Source organism: Suricata suricatta, chromosome 11 (genome assembly GCF_006229205.1).
Source record: "Suricata suricatta isolate VVHF042 chromosome 11, meerkat_22Aug2017_6uvM2_HiC, whole genome shotgun sequence".
Classification (NCBI taxonomy): domain Eukaryota; kingdom Metazoa; phylum Chordata; class Mammalia; order Carnivora; family Herpestidae; genus Suricata; species Suricata suricatta.
The window spans coordinates 85,258,179-85,278,193 of NC_043710.1; the positions used below are offsets into that span (position 1 = coordinate 85,258,179).

Here is a 20,015-nt window from a genome sequence, read left to right on the forward strand (position 1 = left end):
GTGTGTGTGTGTGTGTGTATACACACACCACATCCTCTTTATTCATTCATCAGCTGACAGACATTTGGGCTCTTTCCATAGTTTGGCTATTGTTGGTAGTGCTGCTGTAAACATTGGGGTGCATGTGTCCCTTCTAATCAGCATTTTTGTATCCTTTGGATAAATACCTAGTAGTGGAATTGCTGAATTTATAGGGTAGTCCTATTTTGAACTTTCTGAGGCACCTCCATGCTGTTTTCCAGAGTGGCTGTACTCGTTTGCATTCCCACCAGCAGTGTAAGGAGGTTCCCTTTCTTTGCATCCTTACCAACAGCTGTTGTTTCCTGAGTTGTTAATTTTAGCCATTCTGACAGGTGTGAGGTGGTGTCACCTTTAAAATAAAAAAGCCAAGCAATAATTCTGTGTGCAGATGTATTATAATTAATTCAACCGATTCCCTATTAGTGCATGTTTGTGTTCTTAATATGCATATTGTGTTATTTTTAAAGTAACTTTTCTAAAATGTTTAAGCTGTTCAATGTGTCCTCATTGCATACATTCCACACGTGATATCATGGCCTCTAGTACCTCATCTTGGCATACCTCTTCGTCCTCATCTCAGACCATACTGTCTTCCTTGCCCTCTACACCCAGTGCCTTACAGATCAGATGTGACTTCTTCACACCTTCCCCGACTGCCCTATCCAGTGCATTTTCTTTTCTCTTGCCATTGTTACTTGACTCCATTTCCTTATGAGCAGTTAAAAGCAGTCTGAAATTACTTGGGTATCTTAATTTAGGCGGTATCACATAGTGGCTTAGAGCTTGTGTTTTGAGCCAGGCCACCTGATTTTGAATCCTGGTTCTATGACCTTAGACATGTTACTTAGCACTCTGTGTCTTTGTTTCTTTATCTGAAAATAGGCATAATAATAGTCTTATTACAGGGTTCTGTGAGAAATGAATGGTTAGTAAATATAAACACTTGTGTAATTGCTAGCACTTACTCCTATAAAATAAATGTTTACCGTGTTGGTATTTGTATTTAATTGTTCATTGTCTTTCTCCCCTGAGTAAGCTCTGTGACAACAAGGAGCTTACCTGAGTTGTTCCCCCACTGAATCTCAGGACTTAGAACAGTTCCTAAGATATAGTGGGCATTTAGGTACTTGTTGCTGAATGAACCATACTTATAGTTTAATTCCCATTCCTGTGAAACATTCTTGGAATCTGAGATTTTCATCAGATATGTTATCAAAATAAGAATGCCCTCTGTTAACATGTATCTTGGATGTTCTGGCCAATTATTAAAATCTGAAACAGAAATAAAAACTTATTTCTATCAGAAAAATGATCATATTTGCTTTGATGCAACGATATATCAATGAAATCCAAAAGGATAGATTACAATCCTCTTAAAACTGTTGACGGTGCCTGGGTGGCTCAGCTGGTTGAGCAGCTGACTTTGGGTCAGGTCATGATCTCACAGTTCGTGAGTTCAAGCCCCGTGTCGGGCTCTGCGCTGACACTAGAGCCTGGAGCCTGCTTCAGATTCTGTGTCTCCTTCTCTCTTGTCCCTTCCCTGCTCACACTCTCTCTGTCTCTCTCTCTGTCTCTGTCTCTCTCTCTCTCTCAACAATAAATGAACACTAAAAAATTTTTTTAATTGTTGAGAGTATAGAAAATGATCAGATTTGAACTATACATAAAGTAACCATTTTCTAACATACCAGTAATTACCAGTTAAAGCCATAATTGATTGTATTATTCTACAAGAGCAGCAAAAAGTGTAAAATACCTTATAATATTTCTAACTGGAGATTTATATGGAGTTTATCTTTTCATAAGGAAAATTAGAAAACCCTGCTTCCAGGTAGTAATAGTGAATACTGTAGAATTTTATCATTATACATGAAAAATACATGAAAATACATAAAATACATCTGATGCTAAATTATTGCAAACCAAACTCATTTGTAGTTTTAGATAAGTCTTGTCATAATTATTTTAAAGTTTATGTACAAAATGTTGGAGAAGAATAGAAATGGTTTGCTGGCCACTCTTTAACAAAGATTCATAACAACTATGTGCTAACAACTAGAGGAGAGTAGAACTCCTACTAGTCCAGTGACTTTTTTAATACAGTAATATTATGATAATGTGTGACATACTTCTGATGTTGCCCAAGAATGCTATAAATGTCTCACTTGCAGGTAAGAGAGTGTATCATTTAATTTTACAGCAAGGAATCTAGGATACAAGAGAGGTTATAATTTACCCAGAGTTTCAGGACATGTCAGAAGAGGTAGCATCAAAATTATTCTGACAATTCTAATCAAATTTTAAATAACTGATACCAAAAAAATAACTTTCCCATTTAATCTGTACAATCTAAGGTTGTACAGTTTAAACCTTGTTCCAGTTTGCCTAGGATCTCGTTTTAACACTAAAAGTCTCATGTTCCAGGAAACTTCTAAGTTACAGGCACACCACTGTAGTTGATCACCCTTGCACAGTTCATGGAAAAGATGGTCATGTCTGTAAATAGTATTTCTCATAAAATGGAAAGACATGGAAGACAAGTGGCTGATTCAATCTGTAGAAACCCATCTAAGGCCATCTTGTGGTCCCCAGGCCACGTGTTCACTCTGTGCACAGAATTCCTACAGGAGGCTTCATCAGTTCAGGGGATTTAAGATTTGGATTCACTCAAGAATCTATACATAGTAGGATTCAGTAAGACTCCCAGTAATCATCTGTAAACTGAGTAGGAGGATTGAGGCCATATGGCTTATTAGTCTTCTATCCCACAACTAATCTCTGAGCTTATGATAGTTGAGGTATGTTGACTTTTAGAGTAGATTTTCCTGTAGGCTGCCCTTTTCAGAACTCATTTTTCTGGGGATTTGCTTGCTTTCAATTTTTTTGCTGTTGTCTTTCTATGTCAATTGGTGGAAATACTTTACTGCTTATTAATCTACTTATTACTCACCTTAGCCTAAAAGGAATTAAGATGATATATTTAGTATACTGTAGATGGATGTTAATAGAAGACTTCATGTTTTTTACATGTATGTGTTTTATATAGCCATTAGAGTGACAGCTGTGTTCTAAATCATAATGGCATTGTCCTCTGTATAAAATGAGAAAGAAGAAATTATTTCTTTTTTGCTTTACTTTCCAGATTATAAATATCTTAAAAATTCTAACCATCAAGTAAAACATTTTAGAAATAGACTAGAAATGCGAACCACATTTACATATTGTAGGTCTTATTATAAAGATTTCCACAGCATTATATCCGAGTACAACTCAGGTCCTAACTGTAATCCTGCAGCATCATTGGGTATACGCATTGGGAAGATGGTCTATTTACCATGCTTGGTTTATAGGTCACAGATTATAATACTTACATGTATTGACAGTCGCATTGAGTAAGATCACAAATTGATGAGAAGGTGTAAAATTATGCCGTTTATAATGTAACTGTTGCCTAAACTTCTACTGAAACTTCTCTACAGAATATAGTGTGCAGATTATTTTGCAGTCAGCTGAGAGCTCTGCTGTTTTTCAGACTAAGTAAAAACGTAACCACTTGCCACAACTAAGGCATTTCCTTTTTAATATTATTTTTCAGTGTCTAAAAAGCACGGGAAGCTCATCACTTTCCTGCGCACATTCATGAAGTCTCGTCCCACAAAACAGAAGCTGAAGCAGCGGGGGATCTTGAAAGAGAGGGTGTTTGGTTGTGACCTGGGGGAGCATCTTCTGAATTCAGGATTTGAAGGTAAAAACAAAACGTATAACCTCATAGTTTCAGCATGTGACCTCTCCGTGTTGCTTTTCTGTAATCAGTTCTGAAGCAATTAAGCAAGCACTGTTTATTCCATTTAAGCTCTGCAGGATGTATCAAACTTTTTCAGGTACTTTGAATTCTGAGATAGCTGAGAATAGAGAAGGTCTGCGTGCACTTTGGCCTCAGAGATGCGTATGATGGGTCCGCTTACACGAAGGGTACAACAGCACTGTTAGTCTGCGTTATTTTTATATTTTTCCAGATAGCTTTCTTGGCCAGTGTTTCCTCTCACGTTTTTGTAAGTTAATTTATTTAATTTCTATCTTGAAAAAAAAAGTCAAAGTCTTGAGACTATAAAATACCAAACCAGTCTTCCGCTTGTGTAGCTGAAAATTAATTTTTTTATTTTTTTAAATTTTTCTTAAGTTTATTTATTTTTCTTTTGAGAGAGACAGAGCAAGCAGAGGAGGGGCAGAGAGAGGAAGGAGAGAAAGAAGCACAAGCAGGTGCATGGAGCCTGATATGGGGCTTGAACTCATGAACCATGAGACCACGACCTGAGCCAAAACTAAGAGTCAGCTGCTTAACCAACTGAGCCACCCAGGAGCCCCTAAGTTTCCTTCTAAATTAAACTCTGATTCAAGACTTCAGTGATTGGCTGAATAGATGGAGGGGATGAATGGATAGGAAGAAACGAACAAGTTGAAAATTTTTTTAAATGGTGCTTTCCTCTACCATCACCTTTAGAGATACTACAGTGTTAAAGAAGTATCTACGTGTCATGTTGATTAGTACCAGAAATAATTTGTGAAATTCTGAATACTGATGGGAAATGCCCATTACACCTTTTAAAAAGGCCACTAGTGAAAACTAGTGTTAAGACCAATAAACGTCAAGTTCAAATTAAGGCCTTACTCAGCTTAAAGAATAGCAGTGTATTGGGGCATCTGAGTGGCTTCATTGGTTAAGTGTCCGGGTCATGATCTCACAGTTCATGAGTTGAAGTCCCGCGTCTGGCTCTCTGCTGTCAGCACAGAGCCTGCTTCAGATTCTCTGACCCCCTCTCTCTCTTCCCTTGCCTCGTGTGTACACACACACAACATTCTCTCTCTCAAAGATAAACCTTCAAAAAAGAGAATAATAGTATATTCATAATATGAATTTAATGCAAACTGTACCATGTTTCTTGAGGAAGAAGGTAAAATATTATTTTATTTTTATTTTTTTAACACTTTTATTTATTTTTGAGAGAAAGATACAGAGCACAAGTGGGGGAGGGGCAGAGAGAGAGGGAGACAGAATCAGAAACAGGCTCTAGGCTCTGAGCTGTCAGCATAGAGCCTGACACAGGGCTCGAATCCACAAGCCCTGAGATCACTACCTAGGCTGAAGTCAGACGTTTAACTGACTGAGCCACCCAGGCGCCCCTTAAATATTATTTTATACAGGTGCTATTCCCAAACTATTGTCAACATACTGCAGTTTCTGAAAAAACAGATAACCTGAGGATTATTATTTTAACTAGTCAGAATACACATGGACAATAAACCAACAGGAATATCAAGCAGCACTGAAAAAAATCAGTGATAGAATAGGAGGCATCTACCTTTACCACACATTAAAACAATATTCAAAAATAGAATGTTACTAGAATAGAGAATGAGATGTGGATGAAGCAGCTTGGAATGTTCATAAGTAGTTCTTACTATAGATAAGAATCCACTCTGTATGGTCTTAAAACCAGGTCACGGGGTGGGGTTACTAATTAAATATATATGTGTATATTTATAGAAAGGGGGGGCGAATATGAAATAGCAATTTTGAAAAAAATTCATACTTTAGGACACTGAAATTCCATGTGTATAAAAGAGCTAATTATCAGGGGCTCCTGAGTGGCTCAGTCTACTGAGCGTCCGGCTTTGGCTCAGGTCATAATCTCATGGTTTGTGAGTTCGAGCCCCATGTCGGGCTCTGTGCTGATAGCTCAGAGCCTGGAGCCTGCTCTGGATTCTGTGTCTCCCCCTCTCTCTGCCTGTCCCATGCTCATGCTCTGTCTCTCTCTGTTTCTCAATAATAAATAAATGTTTTAAAAAAAAAAAGAGCTATCTTAAACTCACAGAAATGCTAATATGAAGCAATTTCTTTTTGCAATTAAAGAGGGCTAAAGCTTATCAGGTTAAAAAAGAACATAAAGGAAGGGGTAGTCTCAAATATCAAATTTTTATATAATGAAAGTAACAAATGCAAAGGAAAGATACCTCAGACAGAGAAAATAATCTGTTTTTGGATATGACAAAATGCTTCTAGTAAAGCATATGAAAATATCATTGAGATTTGTGAGAAAATTAAGCCCCTGAGTAGGAGAACTGAGAAAAGATAAAGCATATAATTTTTACAGGGAAGATAGATGGCATCTAAAGTATAAAAAAATTGTTTATGTTTATCCATAATCATGAAAACGGACCTTTGTGTATTTTGATATGTCATTTTATATTGGTAAACATTATTAATATCACAGCTGTTTTTCTAAAATATGATATTCAGTGTTATTAAAAATAGCAGCGATTTTTACCAATAAGGAAAAATTGTTTCAAGTAACTCTGAATTACTACTTTTTTGGCACTTTATAGCAAGAGACTTTATGGTGCTCCTTTTATGTAGCAATTTTCTTTAGGGATTTATACTAAAGTTGCATTTCAATAGGAACAAAAATATTCATTATAGCATTAGATATAAGAGCAAAAATTTGAATCCTTAACTTTTAGGGAAATTGTACTATAAATTATGAGGCAATTGAAATTGTAACTTGAGGGGCACCTGGGTGGCTCAATCAGTCAAGTGGCCGACTTCAGCTCATGCCAATCTTTGAGTTTGAGCCCCTCATCAGCCTCTGTCAGCATAGAGCCTGGACACTGCTTCCAATTCTGTGTCTCCCTCTTTCTCTGCCCCTCTCCTGCTTGCTCTCTGTCTCCCTCTCTCACCCCAAAATAATAAAAATTTTAAAAAATTAAAAAAAAATTGTAATTTGAATATAACATAGAAATTTGAAAAATGTTATATATATACCTTTTTGAAAGTATGGATATTTAGGTGATATGCAAAATTGAATATAATTATGGTAGAGTATTAGACGTAGATATGAATATCTTTGTCACTTTTCTCTTAGTTGTCCTTTTTTCAATTAAAAAAGTAGAAAAAAGCATTTGAAGAGTATTAGAAATGAAATTAATAATCTGAGAAGAGAAAACTCTGGTAAAGGCCTGTTCAGAGAAAAGTCTATATTCAAATTATTAGAGAAGCAAAAATTAATTTGTAACATTAGAATGTAATTGTAACTTGGTAAAATATAAAAACCTTGAAGACTGAGGTAAGATACATTGTAGTTAAAGTTATTTCCTGTTTGATCAGGGATAGTGGAATATGAAAAATAAGTATCTATATGAAGGATATTCATTTGAATATTCAAATAAGAGCTAACAGGAAAAGGGCAACATTTGAAATTTATTAACTAAAATTTTTAGGAAAGAAAATGGTTAGTGGTAAAATAGTTTATTAGTTTGTCTCTGATTTAATAAATGTGGAGGAATTAAAGCTTTTTAAGATTTGAGGGATGCCCGTGTAGCTCATTCAGTTAAGCATGCGACTTCGGCTCAGGTCATAATCTCCAGGTTCATGAGTTCAAGCTCCATGTTGGGCTCTGTGCTGACAGCTCAGAGCCTGGAGCCTGCTTCAGATTCATTCTCTCTCTCTCTCTCTCTCTCTCTCTCTTTCTCTCTCTCTCCATCTCTTTCTCTGTCTCTATCTGTCCCTCCCCCACTCACTCTCTCTCACTCAAAAATAAAAATTAAAAAAAAGCTTTTTAAGGTTTTGAGACTTCATATATACTGTATATAGCCTATAACTACAGTTATGTGTGTGTTAGTATAGAGGGAAAGATTATTTTTAAGTCTAAGTTAAAACATAGAATTAAATATATAATATATAGTATTTTCAAGTCTATAATCACAAGGAAAAATGATACATAGTGTATACATAATTGTGAGAAGACATGAGATATAAATATGGATGGCTAAATAGGTATAATCTATAATGTTTATGATCATTCTTCCTCATATTTATTCTGTTGTAGTTTACTGTTTCACAGAAACATATTCTGTAAATATGTTTCCTCATATTTACTTTAAAATAATGTCCTTATTCTATATAAAATATATTTTGTACTAGATTTTCTAATAAGAAAGCTGATTTTGGAGTACTGTGTTGCTAAGTGACTCATTCTCTGAATTGTATTCCTACTGAATAATTAACTTTATAGAAAGATTATCTTGTTAACACTTTCTGAACTTTTGAGCACCTCCCTGTTGGAAAAAGTGACAAACCTGACGTGTTTCCATACAAAATGTTAAGAAATCATATGAACCTGACAAAGCATTTAAAAAAATCTTTCAGTGATCCCTGATGCCAGGATTCACTCAGAATGATCTTACAGCATTTCAGCTACCACAAACCATAATGCTTGTAATTGAGTTGCTTAAAGATTATACATCACAGTTATCTGAAGAACTGATTTATTTTTAATCTGGTTTTTTTTGGATAATTTGTCATTTATATAGGCATCCTTAATTATAGAGTCAAATGATTTTTGTTAGTTTCTTTTTTCTTTATGTATCTCTTTTTAATTTTTATTTCTTTTGTGTCTCATTTTGTTCAACCTGCTTGGATGTGATATTAATATGAGGGAATGTTCACTGGTTTATTCTGCCATGGTCTTTAGCTTCACACATCAATTCAGCACATTTTAGTTGCACTTGGAAGTTTCAGGGGTGTTTCTTTCCATTCTTAGTAAGTATGATAGTAGAAGACAAATGCCAATATATCATTTCTTCCTGAAAAATAACAGATTTAATGACTAGAGTGTTCATACATTCCTTAACTAGGATAAATTTATTCTAGTGGAACAAAGAGTTTTCAGATGTCATGGATTTTTTACAGGATTTGTTTTATTTGCTGCACACACTTGAAACCAAATCCTTAAAATGAGATTTGAAATGAAATTGCAAAAAAAAAAAAAGTGAGTAGAAAACTTAGTTTTCTACAAAAAAAAAATTAGAGTTGGTACAAAATACAAAAATGTTAAAACTCAAGGTGAGGAAGCTCTTGCCTGAGCAAATTTCTGTGTTTGAGGAAGAGTCTTTTTTTGTTTAACAGTTATTTATTTCTTTGAGTGGGGGTTGGGGGGTGGGGGAGAGGCAGAGAGATGGAGAGAATCAGCACAGAGCCTGAACTCAAGCTGGGCTCAATCTCACAAATCGTGAGATCAATGACCTGAACCCAAATTAAGAGTCAGACACTTAACCTACTGAGCCACCAGGTGTCTCTGAGCCAAGATGTTTAAAAAAAAAAAAAGAAACCTATTGTAAATATACAGAGATTTTATAATCAGAGCACACTGGGGGGAAAATAACAAGTCCAAATAGCACCTGAAAGTATTTCTTTTGATAATCACACTTTCGTAACAAAAATCATGATCCACATTCTAACAAGTAATACTGTGCCAGTATACTCCTGGCCTAGAAGCCACCACCCAGAGAGTGGAACTTGACTCTTTCATCTATATCACAGAATGCATGCATGATGCCTGACATATAGAAGGGTTGTAATAAATGGTTGATGAATGAATGAGTCAGTGAGTGAATGAAGAGAAGAGAACAGAAATGAAACCACAACTGTCAAGAAAAATCAAAGACCAATCCGTTTCCTACTTACTTATCACATACTTGTTAGCTATGATTCTAATCTTAAATGTCATCAGTTTTAATTTAGACATGTACTTCTCATCATATTGTCATGATGACATCAAAACTATTAAAAATACTAAATAAACATGGATCAGAAGAATGTTACTAGAGAGTGTGGGAATAATTCTTAAAGTCTTGTCCCTTTTTGGAAAAACCAGTGTGGAGGTTTTCTAATGCTATGTTTGATCTGGGTCATTGTTTAATGTGCACTTTGCTGGTTTGTCAGATGGTATTTGGGGAAAAGATGGTTAATAAGATGCCTGTTTTAAACTAGTATTTATTCTAATAATGTAGTGGGTTCCCATATGGCTTTCTTATATGTTAGTGAAAAGAAAAACCAGATCTTTTCTCTTTTTATCTTCAGACACTGTTCTTCAGTTTCTACTGTCTTCTTTAAAATGAAAGTTAATGCGTTTCTCTTTCATTTTACTATTTTAAATAACTTTCTCATTTGTCTCTTTAAAAATTCTAAGTAATAGCACTGTTCAGTTATGTAATTTTATTTATGAAGCCCTACCATGTGATTGTTTTGTGGACACTCAGTCTTTTTGCCTAAGGAACATCAAATGTTAAACAGTTCAGATGTTTTCCATGATGTCTGTGGGCCTTAGCCATATTATTGGGGAAAGACTTCTAATTCCCTGTATTTTCAAAGTTTGCCTACTTGTTTCGGAGAATTGGAGCAAATACAAATCTAATAGGACATGGATTTAAGAGTCCCAAGAAAGTAATCTCTACTTTTGAATACATGGTAGCTTATTTTTACAAAAATTCTACAGTGCAATCTAAGAGAGCTTGATAATACACAAATAAAACCCTGTGTTCTGAAGGGCTTTGAGTACCTGGGTCAGTTAGCATGCTAATTTGGAGGATACATGATGAGAAGCATCTTTTAAGAAAAAGAAATTACAGCTTTGATTTCCTTCCTTTCTTTAATCATATTAATTATCCCAATAATCTCTACATGTATTTCCTTGGAAGTAGATGGTAGAAAATTTCAAGGTCCCAGTTTATTTTATTTTACTTCTAGTTTGTAAGGATAGAAACCTAAAGAATTGAGGTTATCATTGGCCGAACAGTAATAGTACTATAATTCCAGTCATAAAGATATTTTTCTTGTTACTAAGATTTGTGAACATTTTTAGATATAGAAAACATACAGTTGAAAATGAATACAGTTTCTTATGAAAACCAAGATGTCCCTGCTCTGCTGACTCGATTGTATGACTTTGTCAGACTCACAAGGGCACTCACAAATTAATTCATTTACTAATATTGTAATTTTTTCAAGACAGATTTTGAATATACAAAGATGGATTAAACATGGTTTTTGCTCTTTAAAAGCTTGACTAGTAAAGGGCAATAGTTGTATAAACAAGCGAATAATATTTTGAAATGACATTGTTCTTTGAGCACCTAGAACATAGTGCAGCTAGCTCTCCTTGAGAATATTCAAAGGCTTGCTTAACAGTGAAAATTCGGGGTAGGAGTCAAGATGGTGGAGAGGAAGGGAATTCTGTAAACTTCGCCCACCCCATCTGTGGAGCTAAGAAGGACATTACTCTCATCTGCAAGAGTGGAAGGAGAAAATAGAGACTCCAGAAAGAAGATGACCCCAAAGATGCCTGAGTGAGTGCGAACTGGGGAGATTGGAAAATGGGCCAGACTGAAAATGGCAGGGGAGGTGGGAGCCCCAGCCCAGCGCAGGGCAAGCACGCGGAGCCCCTGAGAGACAAAGGGAAGAGAAAGAGAAATTGAACACGCACATAGTACTGTCTCTAGAGAAGAAATAAAGACCGTTTAAGCCCACACGAGGAGAAAAACTCTCACACCATATATAACCGCTGGGCAGCCCGAGTCCAGAACCCAGGTGGCACAAGTGAAAAAACAGCCTCAACCCTTGTGTGATCCCTGGCCCTGGGGGCGCACACTTTGGCCTCGGCTGCAGGAGCAGAGCACACGCCTCATTTCCACAGCGCATATTGCCTCCAGAATTGGCTGCGTGAATCCGGATCCCAACAGGGGAAAAAATACTCCCACCCCTATGCGATCCCGGCAGGGAGTTGGTGGCGGCAGAGGGGGCGGGGCGCTTCGGCTTCAGCTGCGGGAGCACGCATCTCATTTCCAGCAGCGCCCATGCCTCAGGCAGCAGTACCGCGAATCCCAGCCGGCGCCAAGAGAAACTGCTCCCTCCTCCTACACCATCCTGGCTGGGAGTTGGTGGTGTCCTCTGTGGGGGCACGCACTTTGCCTCTTGCAGTGCACCTTGCCTCAGACAGCAGCAGCGCAAATCCTGTCTTGCGCCAAGAGAAACTGCTCACTCCCCCTATGAGATCCCAGCTAAGTAGCCAGCCTCCAAATCAAGTACATCTCATCTGTGGTAGCATAAAAGTACATGGACTATGATTTTGAAATGAGGTGGGCCTGGAAAATACAGCTTGGCTCAGCTGTGGCACAAGGAGATCGAAATCATTAGTGTGGCCTGCATGGCTTAGTTCCAGCGAAGCTTCTGCAACCACCAAGGCTGAGCCTTCAAGAGCAGCCCCAGAGACCTACATACCCAAAATACGCCTATCCTAGAGGGACGGGGGCTACAGTCTTTTTTTTTTTTTGTACTTTTTTGTACCTTTTTTACTTTTTTAAGTTTTTTTAAAAATTTTTACTCCCAATTATCCTTTTTCCTTTCTCCCTCTTTTTTTTTTCTTAATTCCTCTTGCCATCCAGATAGTCTCCCTTATCTCATCCTTCTCTTTCCCCTCAACTGGTTATACACTTTTAGTCTGTCCATTATCCTTTGTTGTTTTTACCCCCTTTATTTTTTTCTTCACTTCTTTTCTTCTTTCCTCTCCCTTTTCCCCTTTTAATTTGATTTTTTGATTTCTCTGTGTGTTTGCATGCTTCGGTTCCCTGTGTGTTTGTCTGTCTGTTTTCCTTTTCAGGGCTACCCTAAGAAATAAGCCAAAGAGTGCATGACGGCAAGTCCCAAATATCACTGAGTAGGGAAATAAAATAATCAAAGGCACAACAAACTGAGAAACTGAGAGACACCATTAAAAGAATATTTCCTGAAATGACAGGCCCTGGACAGTCAATAAGCCTCCTTTAACAGAGCAGTACTAACGGGTGCACAGTGCACAACGAGCTTTTAAAAACTGACAAGAGACAGAAAACTAGCCAAAAAGACAAAACGAAAGAACTCTCCCCTGGAGAATCTCCAGGAAGAAGTCACAGCCACACAACTGCTCAAAACAGATCTAAACAAAATAACTGAACACGAATTTTAAAAACTTGTCATAAAATTCATCACTGAGGTTGAAAAAAGCATCAGAGAAGCCACTGAGGAATGACTAGGGACTTTGAAAATAGATGTGATGAGTTTAAAATGGCTATAAATGAAGTGAAATGGAGGCGGCCACCTCAAATATTGAAGAGGCAGAGAGAAGAAAGGTGAAATAGAAGACATAGTTATAGCAAAAGAGGAAACCGAAAAAAAAGAGAGAAATTGATCTAGGAGCAGGAAAGGAGAAATCAAGACCTGAGTGATACAATCAAATGGAACAACATCCTTATCATAGGAATTCCTGAAGAGGAAGAAAGAGAGATAGGTCCTGAAGGGATACTAGACTGAAGTATAACTGAGAATATCCCAAATCTGGGGAAAGAAATAGACATTCAAATTCAAGAGGCACAAAGAACCCCCTTAAGATGATATTTGAATCAACCTTTGGCATGACATACCATAGTAAAACTGACAAAATATAAAGATAAAGAGAGAATTCTGAAAGCAGCTAGGGAGAAAAGGGCCTTCACATACAAAGGGAAACCTATCAGAGTAGTTACAGACCTATCTAATGAAACGTGGCAGGCCAGGAAGGAATGTCAGGAAATCTTCAATGTGATGAGCAGAAAAAACATGCAGCCAAGAATCCTTTATCCAGCAAGGCTGTCATTCAAAATAGAAGGAGAGATAAAGGTTTTCCCAAATAAACAAAAATTGAGAGAATTCATGACCACCAAACCAGCCCTACAGGAAATCCTAAGAGGGACTCTATGAGGGAAAACTTGCAAAGAATACAAGGTGCCAGAGACACCACTATAAACATGAATTCTACGGAGAACACAATGACTCTAAACCCACCTTTTTCAATAATAACACAATGTAAATGGGCTGAATGCTCCAAGCAAACAACACAGGGTAGCAGATTGAATAAAAAAACAAACTCCATATATTTGCTGTCTACAAGAGATTCACCTTAGACCTGAAGATACCTTCAGATTGAAAGTAAAGGGAAGGAGAAATATCTATCATGCGACTGGAAGCCAAAAGAAAGCTGAAGTAGCCATACTTATATCAGACAAACTGGACTTAAAAGTAAAGGCAGTAACAAGAGATGAAGAAGGACATTATATAATAAATTACAGGGTCTCTCCATCAGGAAGAGCTAACAATTATAAACTTATATGCACCAAATTCTGGACTGCCAAAATACATAAAACAATTAATCACAGAAAGAAACAATCTTAGTGATTAGAATGTGCTTATTGCAGGGGACTTTAATACTCCACTGACAGCAATGGATAGAACAACCAGACAGAAAATCACTAAAGAAACAATGGACCTGAACTACATATTGGAACAAATGGAATTGATAGATATATTTAGAACTCTGCATCCTGAAGTTAGGAAATTCACCTTCTTCTTGAGTGCACATGGCACATTCTCCAAGATAGATCACATGCTGGGGAATAAAGCAGCTCTCCATAAATATAAACAAACTGAGATCATACCATGCACTTTCAGATCACAATGCTATGAAACTTGAAATTAACCACAGGAAAAATTTGGAAAAGCTCCAAAAATGTGGAGGTTAAAAACACCCTACTAAAGAATGATTGGGCTAATCAGCCAATTAGAGAAGAAAGTAAAAAATATATGGAAACAAATGAAAACGAAAATACAAAAATCCAAACTCTCTGGGACACAGCAAAGGCAGTCCTAAGAGGAAAGTATATTGCAATACAGGCCTATTTCAACAAACTAGAAAGGGTGTAAATTCAAAACATAACAATACACCTACTGGAACAAGAAGGGGATCAGCAAGAGCACCCCAAACCCAGCAGAAGAAAAGAAATAATAAAGATCATAGCAGAAATCGACAATATAGAATCCAAAAAAAAGAGTTGAGCAAATCAATGAAATCAAGAGTTGGTTTTTTGAAAAAATAAACAAAATCGATAAACCTCTAGCCAGGCTCCTCAGAAAGAAAAGAGAGAGCACCCAGATAGACAAAATCATGAATGAAAAAGGATCTATTACAACCAATCCCTTAGAAATACAAGCAGTCATTAGAGATTACTATGAAAAATCATATGCCAACAAACTGAACAACCTAGAAGAAATGGACAAATTCCTAAATGCACATGCACTACCAAAACAGGAAGAGTGAGACCGCATGAATAGACCAATAACCAGTGAAGAAATTGAATCCGTTATCAAAATCCTCCCAGTTGGCTTCCCAGGGGAATTGTACCAGACATTTAAAGCAAAGCAAACACCTATTCTTCTCAAACTATTCCAAAAAAAGAAATAGAAGGAAAACTTCCAAACTCATTCTACGAAGCCAGCATCACCTTGATACCCAAACCAGACAGAGACCCAGCAAAAAAAGAGAACTACAGACCAATATCCTTAATGAATACAGATGCAAAAATACTCAGCAAGATACTGGCAAATCCATTTCAACAGCATATAAAAAGAATTATCCATCATGATCAAGTGGGATTCATTCCTGGGTTATAGGGCTGGTTCAATGTTCGCAAATCCATCATTGTGATACATCACATCAACAAAAGAAAAGCTAAAAATCATATGATCCTGTCGATAGATGCAGAAATAGCATTTGACAAAATACAACACCCTTTCTTAATAAAAGCTCTTGAGAAAGTCAGGATAGATGGAACTTATCTAAACTTTATAAAACCAGTGTATGAAAAACCCACAGTTAATATCATCCTCAATGGGGAAAAACTGAAAGCTTTCTCCCTGAGATCAGGAACATGAGAGGTGTGTCCACTCTCACCACTGTTGTTTAACATAGTGCTGGAAGTCCTAGCATCAGCAATCAGACAACAAGAGGAAATAAAAGGCACAAGAATTGGCAAAGAAGAATTCAGACTTTGTCTTTTCACAGATGACATGATACTCTACATGGAAAACCCAATGGACTCCACCAGAAGCTTTCTAGAACTGATCCATGAATTCAGTGAAGTTGCAGGGTAAAATATCAATGTACAGAAATCAGTTGCATTCCTATACACCAATAGTGAACCAGCGGAAAGAGAAATCAAGAAACTGATCCTGTTCACAATTGCACGAAAAACCGTAAAATACCTAGGAGAAAACCTAACCAAGGATGTAAAAGACCTATATGATGAAAACTATAGAAAACTTATGAAAGAGGTTGAAGAAGACACCAAGAAATGGGAAAAGATTCCATGTTCATGGATCCGAAGGATAAACATTGTGAAAATGCATTACTACCCAAAGCAATCTACACATTCAATGCAATCGACATCAAAATTACACCAGCATTCTTCTCAAAGCTAGAACAAGCTATCCTCAAATTCGTATGCAACCACAAAAGACCCCAAATAGCCAAGCTAATATTGAAGAAAACCAAAAGAGGAGGCATCACAATCCCAGACTTTAGCCTCTACTGCAAAGCTGTCATCATCAAGACAGTATGGCATTGGCACAAAAACAGACACATAGACCAATGGAATAGAATAGAGAACCCAGAACTGGATGCATAAATGTACAGCCAATTACTTTTGACAGCAGGAAAAGAGTATCCGATGGAAAAAAGACTGCCTCTTTAGCAGGTACTGCTGGGAGAACTGGACAGCAACATTCAGAAGAATGAAACTAGACCACTTTCTTCCACCATACATAAAAATAAACTCAAAATGGCTGAGGGACCTGAATGTGATACAGGAAACCATCAAAACCCTCGAGGAGAAAGGAAACAACCTTTTTGACTTCCACCGCAGCAATTTCCTACTTGACACACCCCCAAAGGCAAGGAAAATGAAAGCAAAAATGAACTATTGGGACCTCATCAGGATTAAAAGCTTCTGCACTGCAAAGAAAACAATCATGAACACCAATAGGCAACCGATGGAATGGGAAAAGATAGTTGCAAATGACATATCAGATAAAGGGCTAGTATTCAAAATCTACAAGAACTCACCAAACTCCACACCCAAAAAACAAATAACCCAGTGAAGAAATGGGCAGAAGACATAAACAGACACTTCTCCAAAGAGGACATCCAGATGGCCTACAGGCACATGAAACAATGCTCAACATCACTCATCATCAGGGAAACACAAATCAAAACTACACTGAGATACCACCTCACGACAGAGTGGCTAAAATGAACAAAGCAAGAGACTATAGATGCTGGCGAGGGTGTGGAGATACGGGCACCCTCCTACACTGTTGGTGGGAATGTAAACTGGTACAGCAGCTCTGGAAAACAGTATGGATTTTTCTCAAAAACTATCAATAGAACTCCCCTATGACCCTGCAAAAACACCGCTAGGGATTTACCCAAGGGATACAGAAGTGCTGATGCATAGGGGCACATGTACTCCATTGTTCATAGCAGCACTGTGAACAATAGCCAAATCATGGAAAGAGCCTAAATGTCCATCACCTGATGGATGGATCAAGAAGATGTGGTATATATACACAATGGAGTATTACATGGCAATGAGAAAGAGTGAAATATGGCCATTTGTAGCAAAGTGGATGGACCTCGAGGGTGTCATGCTAAGTGAAATAAGTCACGCGGAGAAGGACAGATACCATATATTTACACTCATAAGTCTAACAGGAGAAACCTAATGGAGGACCATGGGGAGGGGAAGAGGGAAAGAGAGTTGGGGAGAGAGGGGGATGCAAAGGTTGAGAGACTATTGAATACTGAAAAGAACCGAGGGCTTAAGGGGAAGGGGGTTGGGGGAAAGAGGTGGTGGTGTAGGAGGAGGGCCCTTGTGGGGAAGAGCACTGGGTGTTATATGGAAACCAATTTTTCAATGAAGTATTTAAAAAAATAAATAAATAAAAATCTGTTTTTTAAAAAAAACATGAGTTCTTTTAATTATTCAATGTGTATGCAAATTATATAGATGTAAATAAAATGATATTTAATGATTTCAGAAATTATTTAATAAAAAATTATGTAATGTAAAAAAAAAAGTGAAAATTCAGCCTCGTTTTCAACAACAGCCAAGAATTTTCTAAAAGAAGGTGGTAGTAGGAAGAGAATCCAGGGAGAAGAATTTGGTTTTTCTTTATCAGGAAATTGAGGGACTTACAAAATCGCTGGTTTGTGTGGCAAAAGAGGTGAGAGAGACCTGAGTTGGCCTAGAGTTGTGAAATTTGTAACGTAAGTGCAAACTGTGACGGTTCTAAGCAGTATTTTGCCTTTGTTAAAAATCGGCTTTTTACTTAATTGGACTGTCTAAGTTAGAATCTCATTTCTACCCTTGTTTCCTGCTTGCCTTTTCATAAAACTTCATCTCTGTAAGACCAGTTTCCTCTCAATACAGTGACAGAGCTTTTGTTTTAATAGATTTCTGTGAGACCTAAGTGATATATATTGCAAAAAAACTTAGCTTGGCACATATTACAGGCTTGATAATATAGCTGCTTTAAAAGATTATGCAGAGTCAAGGAGTTCACATTTTAAATGTAAATTTTAGGGTTTGACAGAATTTAACAGATGGAATGCAGGAAGGACAAAAAAAGGCAGGAGGACCAATGAAGAGTCTGATATAGGGGCACCTGGGTGGCTCAGTTGGTTAAGCACTTACGTTATTGATTTCTGACTTCAACTTAGGTCGTGATCTCAAGGTTTGTGAGTTCAAGCCCCTCATCAAGCTCTGTGCTGACAGCCTGGAGCCTGCTTCAGATTCTGTGTCTCCCTCTTTCTGCCCTTCCCCTACTCGTGCTCTGTCTCTCTCTCAGCAATAAATAAACATTAAAAAAAATTTTTAAAGGTCTGTTATAATATAGAAATTGTATATACAGTAAGCGAAATACATTAGCTATAGTTACCTTATTAAAATATCTCAATTGTTTCATCCACCAATCTGAATGTTTTATCCTTTGTATAGCAGTGTATTGCAGACCAAATAATGTTCTCCCAACTTTCTTTTCAGAGATTTTAACTAACACTATCAAATGAACATAGTTACGCTAAAACCTGTATATTCATCCGTCTGCATTAAGACAATAAGACATTAAGACAGAGCTCAAATTTAGCTACTGTACATTTTTGAATGAGTACAAAAACTGTTAAATTATGTACTTTGAATGGCCTTCTGTAGACTGTAGACCCACACTAGCTGTCCATTTGTGCCAGGTATTCAGTGAGGTAACCAGTGAGAGTGCCCTTCTTTTCCTTTTGCTTATTGCTGCTGTGTCCTTTACGTTAAACTGGTAATATTAAATCAGAACATCAGCAATTTTAATGTAAAGATAGGCAGGAAATTCAAAGGTTCCATCTACTTACCATCAGTTTGACCTTTGCCTTATATTGGTGTTTTGTTTATTGGATAAAATTTAGAATTAGCATTAACTATGAAAAGATGAGAGATACTTTTATTTTTATTTTTTAAAGTTTATTTTATTTATTTATTTTGAGAGCGAGAGCAGGGAAGGGGCAGAGAGAAAATACCAAGTAGGCTCCATACTGACAGTACAGATACCCTGATGCAGGTCTCAAACTCACAAGCCATGAGATCATGACCTGAGCCCAAATCAAGAGTCACTTACCTGACTGAGCCACCCAGGAGCCCCAGATGAAAGAAACTTTTAAAAGTGGGAAATTGGAACACTTACAGGCAGTTATGTTGGGATAAGCATTAGCTTCGTTATGTCCATTTTCTATGTGTGAAGTTCAGCTGAACAACTGTATTTATTTAAGTCTGGTGTTAGGACAGTTCACCTTAGTGCTGTGACATCATCTAAACAAGACTGCTGCAGAAGATCTTAGAGAGACTATCCTAATAACATATGAATTCTTTCACTTACCTTTACACTTACATGTAATTATACTAATAACATATGAATTCTTTCACTTACCATTATGCTTAAATGTAACTGTCCTAGTAACATATGAATTCTTTGACTTACCCTTACACTTACATGTAACTGTCCTCATAAAATATGAATTCTCTCACTTATTGTTAACATTTAAATGTAATGGGAGAGCTGGTCTTGATATTTAGGTACCAATTGTCTAGTTTAGATTTGAAAATAAGTAAGTATCATCAATTTTTGTAGTAGATTAATCTCTGCCCCTTATAATTTTAATTTACACATATTTTTTGCTTATGAAAACTAGGACATTATGATTTTTTGGTGACTTTGT

The 20,015-nt window shown here is 36.9% G+C and overlaps 1 protein-coding gene across 3 annotated transcripts in view; it reads left to right on the forward strand.

The window, feature by feature from the left end:
* The window catches only part of ARHGAP32 (Rho GTPase activating protein 32), a 197,383-nt gene that overhangs the window by 145,794 nt on the left and 31,574 nt on the right, over positions 1–20,015 (forward strand). For all 3 annotated transcript variants that reach the window (XM_029957580.1, XM_029957581.1, XM_029957582.1), the window contains one exon: positions 3,617–3,766. In XM_029957580.1, coding sequence (XP_029813440.1) covers positions 3,617–3,766 — 150 coding nt within the window. The remainder of the gene's footprint in view (positions 1–3,616; positions 3,767–20,015) is intronic.